This window comes from Psittacula echo, assembly GCF_963264785.1.
Source record: "Psittacula echo genome assembly, chromosome: 17".
Classification (NCBI taxonomy): domain Eukaryota; kingdom Metazoa; phylum Chordata; class Aves; order Psittaciformes; family Psittacidae; genus Psittacula; species Psittacula echo.
In genome coordinates this window covers 7,862,708-7,876,784 of record NC_137753.1, presented here as the reverse complement: position 1 = coordinate 7,876,784, position 14,077 = coordinate 7,862,708, and the positions used below count along the sequence as shown (strand labels likewise).

At 44.8% G+C, this 14,077-nt stretch overlaps 1 protein-coding gene across 3 annotated transcripts in view; it reads right to left on the bottom strand.

The window, feature by feature from the left end:
* The window catches only part of SPEN (spen family transcriptional repressor), a 67,106-nt gene that overhangs the window by 12,352 nt on the left and 40,677 nt on the right, over positions 1-14,077 (bottom strand). For all 3 annotated transcript variants that reach the window (XM_080631328.1, XM_080631329.1, XM_080631330.1), the window contains exons 4-10: positions 10,537-10,697; positions 9,172-9,372; positions 8,225-8,376; positions 5,806-5,931; positions 5,119-5,232; positions 3,821-3,934; positions 2,025-2,125 (exon numbers count right to left, since the gene is read on the bottom strand). In XM_080631328.1, the coding sequence (XP_080487454.1) occupies positions 2,025-2,125; positions 3,821-3,934; positions 5,119-5,232; positions 5,806-5,931; positions 8,225-8,376; positions 9,172-9,372; positions 10,537-10,697 (969 nt within the window). The remainder of the gene's footprint in view (positions 1-2,024; positions 2,126-3,820; positions 3,935-5,118; positions 5,233-5,805; positions 5,932-8,224; positions 8,377-9,171; positions 9,373-10,536; positions 10,698-14,077) is intronic.

Sequence of the window (14,077 nt, the reverse complement as noted above, 5' to 3'; positions counted from 1 at the left end):
CCAAGTCAACAAAAATGAGCTCAGGTGAATTCAAGGGAAGCACTCAGCGAAATAACTCAAGCAATTGATGTTATTACCTCAATACCTCCATCAGCAAAAATAAGCCATTTCTAACCCTGAACGTGCCTCCCTGGCAGAGGGCTGGCAGCGAGCTGGTGCTCCACTTCTCCACCATTACAGAGGGTTTTCCACACTCTGTTTCACACACGTTTACTTGGCTTCACAGTTTCTGATTCCATCAAAAGCTGACAGCTCTCAGGTGTTAAGAAAGGGACAAACTTGAAGAAGAATGCTAAGAAACAAAACATGGAAGACTACAACCTCATTCTGCAAGCCAAGTGGGATGTTGTGAAAGGCAGCTGTGAAGTTAAAAGGATTAATCATGGGGTTTGTTTAGGTTTTTGTGGGTTTTTTCCCTTTGGGTCCCACTGAGAGGGGCTACAAATACAACCTGAGTGAACCTGGTGAGCGTAGATCACAGTGTCATGCAAGGGAGCACCACATGCCAGGAGGTCAGAGGAGGACCAAGAGACGTGGAATGACAAGATCAACTGCAGAGCTCACTCCATCACCCTGGGATTCATTATTACTAAGTATCTTGTAATGAGCGTAATGACGGGAAAGGCAAACCAAGACTAACATCTACCCAAGTATGACATTGTTCCAGAGATCAGCGTTCTACTCAGAATTACAGCAGAGACAAGCCCAGCTGACTCCTGCGTGTTAAAAGACATCTGATAATGCACTTCTCTTTCCTGAATCTGGCGTAGCTCAGAAGAAATCATGACTGACTGCTTGCTGGTGCATTCCAACATCTGGCAAGGACTGGAGAACGCACACATTTATTTGCATTATGGCAAACCCTGATTGCCAATTTCCAAACCCTTTTCACTTTTAAATCCAGCAATTTTGCATGTAAGTTAGAACAATCTATTTTGCTGCAAAAAAACCCACTGAATTTATCTAACTCACAGGGATAATCAATGTCATAGAATCATGGAATGGTCTGGGTTGGAAAGAACCTTAAAGCTCATCCAGCTCCCACCCCTTGCCATGGGCAGGGACACCTTCCACTAGAGCAGCTTGCTCCAAGCCCCTGTGTCCAACCTGGCCTTGAACACTGCCAGGGATGGGGCAGCCACAGCTTCTCTGGGCACCCTGGGCCAGCGCCTCACCAGAAAAGAACGTCTACCTAATGACTAATCTGTATCTACGCTCACATCATGCTGGGCTTATGTAAAGCAGAACCCTAAGAACTAAGCCAGCCCCTGAAGGTAATAAAACACAGATGTTTTATTCAGCCACTGGAGAAAACCGAAACACAAAATGGGGACTGCTGCTGTGTCAGGCTGCTCACAGCCAGGGACTGCAGAAATAAGTGGCCTTGCAGGGGACAGAACCCTTCAGCATCTGCAAAACTGCCAGACACCACCATGGCAGATGCTGTAGAAGGGCACCAGCACAGAACATGTCCATCATGTCAAACAGCATAAAAAATAAACAGAAAAATAGCTGCAGCCTCACCTGCATGTTATTACTTTATCAAGTTAACAAATTAAACTGTTGAAAAGGGGTAGGTGGAAGGCCAAATTTCACTCCCTGCTCAACAGATGAGCAGCAGTAGGTTATCAGACTCTATATACATTGTTAACATACATGCTTCTCTTGAGGAGAAGATCAACTGTTCTTCTTCACATTTCTGAGAAGTGATGAATGACTCACAACTGTGTCCTGGTGACCCATCACAGTAACTGGATGCTAAATATAGAGATCACTGACAGAGCCAAAACCTCCACCCCAGTATGAATTTCAGTACCCACTACACTGCAGCTGTGTATCCTGCCTGCCTCTATCTGCATCCTTCCAGTCTGACCACCTAGATTTGTTTAAAATAGAAGTATTGAAAAGGTAAAAGACATCAAAAATATGCTAAAATCTTCTTAATAAAACTTTAAAGAAAGTTTGTTTGCACTTAAAGATGAGAGTGGAAACGAAAAGACTGTAATGAAGATGTTGACACATGCCTTCTTTCTGCCAGCATTTCATAAAAGTCTCTGATATCTTGACCCGTTTTCTCCATGGAATGATAAAATGCCAACTGACTTTCTCGATTTGCAAAGTCCACCTGAAAAATAAAGGGTAAATCATGTTCAGTGAGAGAAGCATCCCATTTTTGGCAACATTTCACTGCCTGCTGCAGCCTGAAGGTGGGAGCTGAACTGGGAAGTGGAGTAATATTTAACAAAACCCATGTAAAATGCTCCTCAGGAGTGGCCCTGCCCATCCCCAGGAGTAAAGACCTTCCTCTCTTAACTCAGTGAGGCTGTGTGGAGATTTGTAACTACCTCCTTACTAGGGTATGTTGTTGTAGCTGCCACACCAGAAGCTTCTGTGCAGTAAATCAGCAGGAAAACACACATTATTATCGTGGTATTGACGTTTTCAATACTACAACTCCAATTACAGTTCCAAAGTCCTTGTTATTGTGGTATTGACGTTTTTAATACTACGCTTCAAATTACAGGTCCAAAGTCCCTTTTATCTGACAGCAGGTCAGCACCAACCTATTTCAGGCTCCATGCTATTTGCCCAGGGTTATAGAGCAAGGCAAGAGCAGGGATGGGAAAGGAACCAGACCTCCTGAACTGCAGCTCTCTGTTCTAGCTACTCAGAGTTGATGTTTTCTAGCCAATGGTGACAATATTAAGAAGCTAACAGCAAAGCTGATGCAAAAGACTCAGGATTAGAATGAATTTAGCAATGTGTATGCCACATAATGCAATATTTTAAACATTCTAGCTTCTTTGTTTTTAATCAGCCTAGACTCTGTGTAACCACAGCAGTAGAGCACAGGCATACGTGCAGTAAGGGTGCTGCTTACTCCAAAGTCACTAAGTAGCAAGACCCACAAACACAGGATGGGAAACTTCTGAACGACCACACGTTTTATTGCATATAAAGGCTCCTCATATTCAACCACCACGCTTAGAAGCTGCAGTATATCCAACTCCTAATCCCAAGGGGTGTGAGGTTGCTAATACACCAGATGAGGTTGTAAGGTTGTTAATACACCAGGTGAGAGAGACCATGCTTGAAATTACTCTTTAGGAAAGAAGAAAGGAGGAGGAGGAAGATAATTCAGAGGGTTGGCCAACACCTCACGTCCCCAGTTAGTGCAACTCATGGGACAGTCATAACAGGTATTACCACAGTCACCCAAATCCAAGACATCCCTGTAAATATGAAGTGCTGCTCCAGGAAAAAGTACTTTCTACCTATTTTTTTTAATAGTGTTTTTAATTATTGCTGTTTTGAATCTGTTACAGGGAAGGAGCTGTATCACAAGAGCAGACTGCATGCTTGGGTTGCTATAATCTATGGGCATGTAAGCCACCTTGGGTCACCTTGGCCAGGTCAAGAGCCTGGACATCAGCATGGAGCAGTTGAAATTGGAGCAACTCACCCCCTCCAATTCCACTTTTCTAACTTGAACATGGACAAAAGTTTGCCTTGGATTGGGGTAAATGCGGTAGTAACACGGACACCAACACTCAGGAGCTCAGAGAGACAAGTTCAGTGAAACAAACGGCAGAATACTGGAGAAGGCTTTATATAAGTAACAGTTCAAGATCCCTGACATCTTGATAAGCCGAGTATAAAAAATAATTTAAGCCTTTGATGCCTGGGACACGTGTCCCACCAAGTATTCCTGTTGTCTGGCAGTCTGCAAATGCCAGCGTTTAAGGGGGAAGGCCTAAATGCAATTTGTTTCTCTCTTTTTTGTTTGGTTTGGGTTTGTTTTGGAGGTCATTCTGCACACCTTAATTTTATTCCCACCGATTTTCCTCCCCTTGGTCTCTTTTACAGCTGCTTGTGCATATTCAATCTCATTGTAGAGAACCAGGGCCATGCCTTTTAAGCGGTCAAACACCACCTGTAAAAAACAAAAAAACAAAACAAAAACCAAATAAGAGCCTCATCCACAGGACTTAGTGTCAGTCCCAACAAAATCCTAAGTCATGAGGATACCAGTAAGGAGATAATTTTTTTTAGCAAGGTAAATTTTTCCAGGCTTTTCTGATGAGGCGTATTGTAATGAAGAGACAATAAAAGGACACGGGACTGCTTTGAATTGTGGATATTGTGGCTTGAGGTATATTATGCCTTTATTTTGTTTTTCTGTATTTTACTTGTCACTTTTGTCCTTTGGTGACTGAGTTTCGTAGTTTAACTTTGATTCGGTTTCTGAAAAAAAAAAATTCCAATGTGTTTTAGGGGGGAAAAAAGGTAAAAGGAACATTTAATCCCAAAATGGAAACAGGTTTTGTTATCAGTCTGCAGTACCACTCGTCAGTTGCCCAATTGCCAAACATTAGCTTCCTTTACGACATTAACTTGTTATTCAAGCAACAACAGCTACAATCAAGAATGTCAAAACTGCAACAGAAACCCACAAAAATCCTTGCAGGAGGCAAGACCCTGATCCTGTGCAGATTTATGTACGTTGCTTGGCTTTAAGCACATTCATGTCCAACAGATACACACAGGACAAATCATGTGCTGAAGTTTAAGCACATGTGTAAATCAGTGGCATCAACCCACAGTGGGGTAGGTAACACACTCCCACTTCATGATACGGGCAGGTTGCACCATCCTTGGCTTTCTCTCTTCTTGCAGGTACTCTTGTCAGTGGGACTACCCCAACTGCTTACAAAAAGTCATTTTTTGGCCTGATGAGGGAAGAAAAAAAAATGGTATTTATGTCTAATTATATCATTAGCATGAGTGTAACTATGGAATTCAACTGTTCCTCCTTCTGAAGCAATTTTGTTGGGGAGAGACTGTACTGCACAAGAGCAACAAATGGTTTCCAATACTTGTTATCTCGGCTCATTCAAAATCCTTTTGGTTGTTATTTTCCAAACACCAGAAGCAGCTGCTCCACGTGTTGGATCAACCCGATGCAAAGCTGCAGAGCCCCAAGAGCCAGATTACACCCCAGAGAGAATTGCTCTACCTGAGCTATAAAGCCCTGGACAGTCGGGGGTTGAAAGGACAGGATGGGAAGAAAGGAAGACAGTAACAACTTCAAACCATACGCCAAAGCCTCCCACCTACCTTCACCACAGGCCCGTATCGGCAGAAATGTCGGGTTAAATACTGATCTGTGACGTTGGTAGAAAGCCCATCTAACCACACGCAGTTTGTAGGCATGCTCTTCCCAAACCCCAGCTGAACACAAAAGGGCAAAACTTCCATCAGTACAATTCACAAGAGTTAAAGTGACTGAACAGAACACACCTAATTATGTGCAGAAAACTAAAGGCATTTGTATGGGTTTTCTAAAATTAGCATCTCGTGCAGGTGCAAGACAAAAATCAAATAGCAATTAATGAAAATAACTGTGCATGCTTAAATAAATACAGTGTTTGACAACATTCTGTTCTCCTGCAATTCGAATGTATCTGCAAAGTGACAGGTTGACAGCTCTGGGGACTGACAGCCTCTGTTCATTATCAGTACCAGAGCAGCTTCCCAGTACAGCCTTGCCAGACACGGACCTTCAAGGCCAGGGAATGTCAGTCTCCAAAGTCTACTCAATCCTGGGCTCCTTGCTGAGGCAGCCAACAAAAATGCTGACTAATCCCAATTATGGTGGTGGTTGAAAGCATCACGCTCTGATCCGACCTACTCATTAAAAAACATCTTACTTCCATAAACTATGCTGCATAAGCAAACTATTATCCTGTGAAGCTGTAAAGGAAAGGAACAAGAAGGATGCAGCCCATGGGAGGATTTCTTTACCTTGAGCCGGTTATTTCCAAGATATTCCCCATCCATCTTCTTAATGGCTTTACACACACTTGCAATATCGCAGTACTGCAGGAATGCATACTGAGGAACACCATTCACCTTCTTAATGTCGATATCCTGGGGAAAAAACACAAAACAGAACAATTGACAGTCAGTAAAAGGACATTCCACAGTGTCAGATCTATGTGGACTTTTTCTAGAGACACATGCCACAGCAAGCAGTCTTTAATTAATATTTTCTTCAGAGAGAGGATTTAAACAATAGTAGACACTGTTCTGCTGCATCTCATTCAATGTCAAACCTAAATCCTTATTGAGGCAAGGAAAGCTCTTCATAATACAGATTGAAATCCAACCCTGCAGAAGTTAAGCCTGACCTGATCAACAAACAGCAGCTTTAGATTGTTAATATTATGTCAACAACAGACAACTCAGAATCAAAGAAATACAGATTAATCTTCGCTTGTAAAGGCTCAAAACAACATGCTCCAATCCTCATTCCTGAGCCAAGAGGCGAGTGGGGTTCCTTTGCCAAATAAACATGATCCATCCTGTTCCTAGAAACAGAAAGTGGCACTGGGCTCCTCTCCTGAACCAATGTGGCCGTGACACTGACATAGCAAAGGCAGAAATGATCTTCAGCTTCCATCAGTGCTGGTATTTGATCCCCAGCCACCACAGGCACATCCAGAAGGAAGTGCAGTCATGAGGGAGCTACCAAAGCCTTATAAAGGCTCATCTGAATCGATTTAAAATGCCAGCAAACTTGGAGCTGACATTTGGTTAACATTCAAGCTCAGCACTAGTACTGGCAAATGTGCTGAAAGCCTCGGAACAAACTCATGATATTATGATTCATTCTGAGCTGAAAATAGAAGGTGGTGTGTTTCGTTTTATTTGTTTATAGAGCACAAGCTTCCTTTGTGAGCTCCATGCCAAAGCCAGCACACGGCTTGAAGCACAAAGGTTCCCAACATCCAGGACAGACTAATTTCATGGTTAATAAATTTAGGGACAAGGCAGCAGTTTGATATGGTCTCACCCAAGAGCACTTTATCTGGGAGAACAGAAGTAAACAGGAAGATTTACACAACTACTAAGACTTCTATAGTCCCGGCCTAATGATTTAAGTGGAATTCTAATAGAGGGCTAAATTTCCAAGTGTCTGAAGCAGCACAATCACAACCATGGCAAATTATACCTGACCACTCACCCTGGGCAAGCCAAGTCCTTCTGACAGGCACATAAAATGTCATTACTTTGCTCCTCAGCCATTGGAAGGGTTGTAAAGCTGGTGCCTTCTGCACCTGAGCTTGCAAGTTCTGATGGAAACTGCTCAAGGCAGCACTGTGCCCAGTTCTGAGCATCAATAATGCTGACAGGACACAATGTTTCTCAGAAAAGCCAATTTACAAGACAGTGCACTACTACTGATAAGCATTTTTACCAGGACAGAGTTTCTGCTTTAACATTAGTAAGGGTTTAAGCCGCAAACACTGTGTGGATTCATAAATCAGTGATGGTGTTGAGGATGCAGCAGAGGCTCAATGCACAAGAGCTGCCAGACATCAGAAAATGCTAAATCCTGTGTTTGTCCACATTGTATGAGGAAGCACACACCCCCTTTGTGAGGGGAAGTATGTATGTGTGACTCAATGGTTACAGAAGTATTTCAGAGCAGAGTAAGGCACAGCATGTTCATAAGCAGCCACAGCTACCAGTGAGCACATCAACTATCGGTGCTGAGGCCTGGATTCAATTAAACTGACTGTGGGTAGCTGCTGCACGTCTCTGGAAAATTCTTCTTCAATTCAACACTGGTCTGACTTGATAGAAAGTGAGAAGGAGAAGAACGAGGAGAAAGAGGAGAAGGAAGGGATGACTGCTTCTCTCTCTCATTCAGAAAGGCCTGCTCAGCAGAAACTCCAAATCCCACAAGTGTTATCACTAATCCATCCACCCTGTGCCTCTTCTGCCCTGCTGTTGGGACACAGACTGTAACAGCTCATAGCTGCTTCCACATACAGCAACTAAACCCTCTGTTTCAGAGACCAACAGGAAACTTAAGACTTCATCGCGTTGAACTGATTCAACATGAAAATGACACCAGGTGTATTTTCACCCCAACTACCTCATTGGCCTTTTCTACAAACACTGAGCTAGCAGAATACAAGTGTCTTGTGAATGCTCCCAGGATTAAGTCATCCCCTTAACACAAGCGTGCTGAGATTTCACTCTAAATGCAAAGAAAAGCTTCCAGGTGTATTCCAGCAAGATGAACGACTCAGATCACCATATAAAAACTGATTTCTCTGTTGCTGATGCTCAGATTTACCACTCTCTGGAGCACTTTACAGGTGTGCATAGGAAGGGCAGGCAATGAGCTGCAGAGCACAGAGGCCTCACATACCACTATCCCACCGAAGCGCTGGAAGATGTTGCGGAGGTCGTGGTAGGTGGTTGTTTTCTCCAGGTTGCCGATAAAGAGGGTTCTCGTTGCTTTCGGGTGGAACTCATCTATCCTCTCATCCAAAGGACGAAATTCATTCTCGCTTTCCGTTTCTAGAAGCAAAAGAGAGCAAGACATTTGTAATGCAGGGAGGGGTTTTTCATGTGGGTTTGCTTCATGCCGATTTGCTTGTTCAAGTCTACTTCCTGACGAGCAGATATGATCCGAACCAGAGTACCCCATGTCCCTGGCAGAACTATGCAGTAACTACCTTGTGAATTGTTATTTATGTGCAATGTGAACTCTCTGCATCACACCACTGGGGAGTGCTAAGGAATATGAGCACCCTGGGGTGAAAGGTGGCTGCATTCTCCAACTGCTTTCCCAGAAATTCACTCTTTTAACAAGTATTAGTGCTGGAATGCATGAATTCAAGTAAGGCCTCACTGTACTTGGGGAACAGCGCATGGAAGAAGTTTGTTTTCACAGATCAACTTTTAAACAAGCAGTTGAAGGACAGACTGAAAACTTCACCACATGCTCAGTGCTGGAGTGTTCGCTGGTTGGTTTTTTGGGCTATGCTGCCTTGGCCTCAAAACTGCAGCCATCATTAGCTGGTTTAATTAAAGGCAGAACAAAACAAGCCCGTGAGGACTCAGTGCTGTGCTTCTGCTCCACTGACACATGGAAGATGAGGTTGTTTCTTCCAGCAGATCCCACTATTTGAGAGGATGGCAGGTTTCCTTCTCTGAGGCTTAAAACTGCAACTCTCTCCCTGTTTGACCCAAGAGCAGCCACTCCTCTTGCTCTGGTTTTGGTGTACTTCCCAGTTTCTTTAAAATACATTTCTGCTGCCTCTTTATGACAGCCCGTGAATGAGCCCAGAGCAAGCAGGGCACGGACATTACCTGGTCCTATCCAGGCTGTGACTTCAATCTGCATGCCAAAGAAAAGTTTTCCTTTTGAGGCATTTAGTGCTTTTTCCTGGTCCTCCTGCTGCCGGAAGAACACCAGTCCATACCGCTCCTCAGAAGCCCCGTGAATCTGCACCGACGTCACCTTTCCATACTTCTTGAATTCATGGAAAAGTCCATCTTTAAGGCTTGTATCTAAACCAACAAATAAACAAACATAGTTTTTACCAACTTAGCAGCACCACAGAAGACATGAAGAAATCTGATCTTCCTTCTGAAATTGGACTTCCCCCGGTTTAACCTGAACCTCAGTGTTCGCAGAAATGCCTTTGTAATTTTAGATACTCATTCTGCCAATGTCAAAAGCTTCTGGCTGATCTTTCTCTGTGCCTTGATTTTTAAACCTAAGAAACCATAGACACAAGGTTTTACATCTCTGAAGCTTGCAGTGTAGGGTTATTACTTCTAAGAGACACCCAGTTCAAGACAAGGAAGAGCTAAACAACATTACTTCATTAATAATCCCACATGGATACTGCATAGAGCAGTTTCCCAATGCTGGGATGAGGGACGTGGACATAGCATTCAGCTCAGTCAGTTCAGAAAGGTAACCAAGCAGATTGCTCTGATTTTGCAAAGCCTGACTCACAGCCACAGAACCTGCCTGGGATGTGCAGGGTACTGACCTCAGCGGCGTGCCACTTGAAGGAGTAAGACAGAAATAAAGTCTATAGAAAGACTATTAACACTGTGGGGTTTGCTGCTCACAAAGTTCGTATGTATGATTTTAATTCAGGCATGACAACTGCTTTACAAGGGATCTCATGCTGGTTATTTCCATGGGATCTCTCCTACATCCAGCACAGGGAACACAGAGTGATCACGTGCACTCCTCAGCGAGTGGTTTATTGCATTATTTACCATTCAGTGCCATTATGAGTATATGCCTGGGGCTTTATGGCACTCAACACTGACAGAAAGCCCTCAAGTTTTTAAAAGTATAACTGAAAGAAGAAGAAGAAATGTTCATAAATAACAATTAAACCAGAAACTGAAGCGGGGGGAGGATAAATGGTCTGCGTTTTAAGTGAAAAATTTGAGTGCTTCAGGTTTCTCCCTTGGGAAATCCAAAGCTCCAGTTCCAGCAGCTGGAAGGGCTCAAGCCCAGGGACTGGAGAGCTGGGGACCTGCAGGATTCCTTCCCACAGATGGTCACTAATTAAGCAATTTTCCACTGTCACACAAGCAGAGAGAGAAACCCAACAGTCAAAGACACACGATCAAGGTTATTTAACCCATCCCTACCCCACTCCCTACTCCTTTTTTTCCCCCCCATTTCACCTTCCCCAGTGCCTTTACCTGTTGAGCGCACTGGAAGATTTTGAACCTTGATCCCAAAGCTTTTCCGGGGTTCATCTTTCTCCAGCGACGGAAGCAGCTGGGCTGCGGGTGCTGGGACTGCTGTCGACTGCACCGACCGTGCCGGGGACTCGTCGCTGGAGCTGCTGCTGGAGTCGCTGCTGTGGAGGGCACGAAGGGAGCGGCGTGAGTGCGCGGAGGCACAAAGCGCCCGCAGGACACGGCGCCTCTGCTTAAAGAGCTTTTGCTTGCCCACAGACCTTCCTCCCTCCTTTGCCTGCTGGAGAGAATCCCGTTTCCATAACACAGCCTGGTTATACAGAGGAATTCAGAGTCATTCCACAAATATTCTCCTACCGAGCCCTCAGAGGAGGCGCCGGGAAGCAGAGTATGGGTAAAATGTCAGATAGATCCTGTTACGCGCCGTGACAATGGTGGAGATTTAATTAAGTGTAACACAATGTTGTATCAGCTTAGGAGCCGTGTGGGAAGGCTGGAGAGATACAAAGAGGATACACACAGGTCTGATGAAGCCCAAAAATCCCTCCCAGTGCTCTCATGTGTGAAGGAAGAAATAGTATCGTGCTGTCAGGCGCCGCTGTCAATCCAAGAGTTGACCCCAGAGCTCTCCTCGTCACCTCCTTTAAGGAAATCTTTAAGGAAAGATCTGTGCTTCTGATACAAAAACCTCGTGTGAGAAAACCATGGCAAGTTTTTGGGTCAGCTGCTCCAGAATCATAGAATCACAGAATGGTTTGGGCTGGAGAGGGCCTTAACATTATCCAGTTCCAACCCCCTGCCTTAGGATAACCTGGGCAGCTGAATATGAACCAGTCAATGGTATCTGAAGGCTCCGCCTCAGCGTTCAACTCTGGGGTATGAAGAATTCAGACCCAAGAACAAAATTTATAAACAATAATTACAGCAGAAGAGGATTTGCATGTTAGATCATACACGACTCAACCTATTCCACCGACTCTTGATGCTGCAGATCATTAGACGCTTCACAGGAGAGTAAAGAAATACAGAGAATGATGTTACTAAAGCTTGCCCAGTGGGGACACGTCATCCTCCTTCAGTGGCTCATTCCTTCCCCGAGGCACGAGGGCTCATAACATGGCTAAAAATAATTGTGTCTGACATAACCCTGGAGACTCTCCTCCTCCATCACAAGAGCAGCCTTCTAAAACATGCTGCTGGAATTTGAACTCGGAGCCTGGCGGGGGGAGAGCTGCCACGTACAAAAATAACCCCTGCGCTTGTACATTGCTGCTGGCCACTGGATTTCTGTGTCCCTCCCTATATTGTATCAGGAAAAAGAAACACAGGTTTATATCTATCTTACCTCGATTATTTCATGGGTTTTTCTTACTCTCTTTACATTAAACCACTTCACTGTTCCTATTCTTCTCTCAGGAAACCATTTCAGGCTTCTAACAATTTTCCTGACTTGATTTTGTGACCTCTCTTCTGCTACACCCCCTTTTTATGTGGGAACAGTTTTGGGCAGCAGCCATAGAATCATTTTTCTTCCAATAATCCAGAAAGCTGTGGTTTTTTCCTGAACATCTTGGTGCAATGAGCACTGTGGCACGTTACTAAAAGCCCCTGGGCTCTGTCCCAGTTATATCTGGAGGCGCAGATAGAAGGGAATCTCTGTCCCAAAATACTTACAAACAATTGAAGGAGGATCTAAAACCACACCAGACCAAAACAAAACAGGTCAAAAAAACACAGAAGTAATAATAAACATGAGAACCTCTCCTCCCATCTCACCCTCTCATTACAACCCTCCCATCCAGCTGACATCGAGCTGCTTCACACATTGGTTCCCTTCCCACACACTCTTGTCCTACTCCTCCATCCCCAGAGGAGGAAGTTCAGCGTCACTGGGGGAGAAGAGAGAAAATAAAGCTGAGCCAGAGGAGGAGTGAAAAAAGGAGCCCTTCCTCCTGCCCTTCTCTTCTGAGTGGGCCCTGTTCTGTGCTCACCAAGGGGTGGCCACCCCACACCACCCAGCCTGCTATTTCACATGGAATCACATTTACCACATCAATCTATAGTCCATTTTGTTCCTCATCTCTGAATTTCCTACCAGGATGCTCATTCCCAGCCACATTTTCCTTCAAAATTTGTAAACTGTCTTTATTTCTGCCTCACTTGCATTTGTGCAACCTGCGTCCATGCCCTTTTTGTTAATTAAATGACTAAAAGAGAAGGATGCTGCAATTCACTCTTCATCTTTGGCCACAGAGATGCTGCGAGGGCTGGAGCAGCTCTGCTCTGGAGCCAGGCTGAGAGAGCTGGGCTGGGGCAGCCTGGGGAAGAGAAGGCTCCTGAAGGGGAGACCTGAGAGCAGCTCCAGTGCCTAAAGGGGCTGCAGGAAACCTGGAGAGGGGCTTGGGACAAGGGCCTGTAGGGCCAGGCCAAGGGGAATGGCTTGAACCTGCCCGAGGGGAGACTGAGATGAGCTCTTAGGCAGAAGCTGTTCCCTGTGAGGGTGCTGAGGCGCTGGCCCAGGGTGCCCAGAGAAGCTGTGGCTGCCCCATCCCTGGCAGTGTTCAAGGCCAGGTTGGACACAGGGGCTTGGAGCAAGCTGCTCCAGTGGAAGGGGTCCCTGCCCGTGGCAGGGGTTGGAGCTGGAGGAGCTTTAAGGTCCCTTCACAAACCACTTAATCCATTTATGATTTATCCCATTCCTTCTGCCTCCCACCTTTCTGCTAACTCTGGCGCTGCTGGATCCCCTCAAGTCCTCACTAAACTGAAGTTCTTGTCTACAACATTTTGGGAAAGGATAAACCCAGCCCCACAGGAACAATTCCTCAGCAGTTTCAAGGGGCAACATCAGCAATCGCCTGCGGCTGTGGAGCAGATTGGCAAAGAACAGAACAACTTTGAATACACAAATATAGCCAGAGAATGTGTGTGGAGAATCTGAAATCAATTCCAAGGGGAGCGTGGTGCCACGTGGTTCACACTGCCCTGGGGAAGGCTGAAGTGAGAACTTACGGATGCAGCAAGCCTCTTGCCCCATGTGTAATTTACTGTCCCTTCTCACATCTTGATGCTCAGGATCATGATCAGTCACGTCCTTCCTGAAGCATTCTAAATGTTCTACTTTGCTAAGATTGGATCTTTCAAGAGGCACCACTGAATTTCTATTTAAGCAGTGCTTTAAAATGGAACAGGCTATTTTTAGTTGTTTTGGCTTTGTGTTGGCTTTTTATTTAATGAGGATGTTTAAAATATGGAACATGCTGTTAAAATCCCAGCGTTCCAGTGGGAAATAAAGATACTCTCCAGGTACCACCCTCAGACATCCAAGTGATGAAACAGCAGCATAACACGGTGACAAATTCTACAAGAGTTTGAATTCCACACGCCTCTGGGAAACAATGATCATCCTGAGAATTCCACTTGCCCAGGGAGTTTTGGGGATACATGCCCCTAAGCAAATCCAGACTTTCTGTGACATTCCAGAAGGAAAAAAAAGAATCCTTATTTCCTGCCTCTGTTTTTAGAAAGGGAAAAAATACGTTAG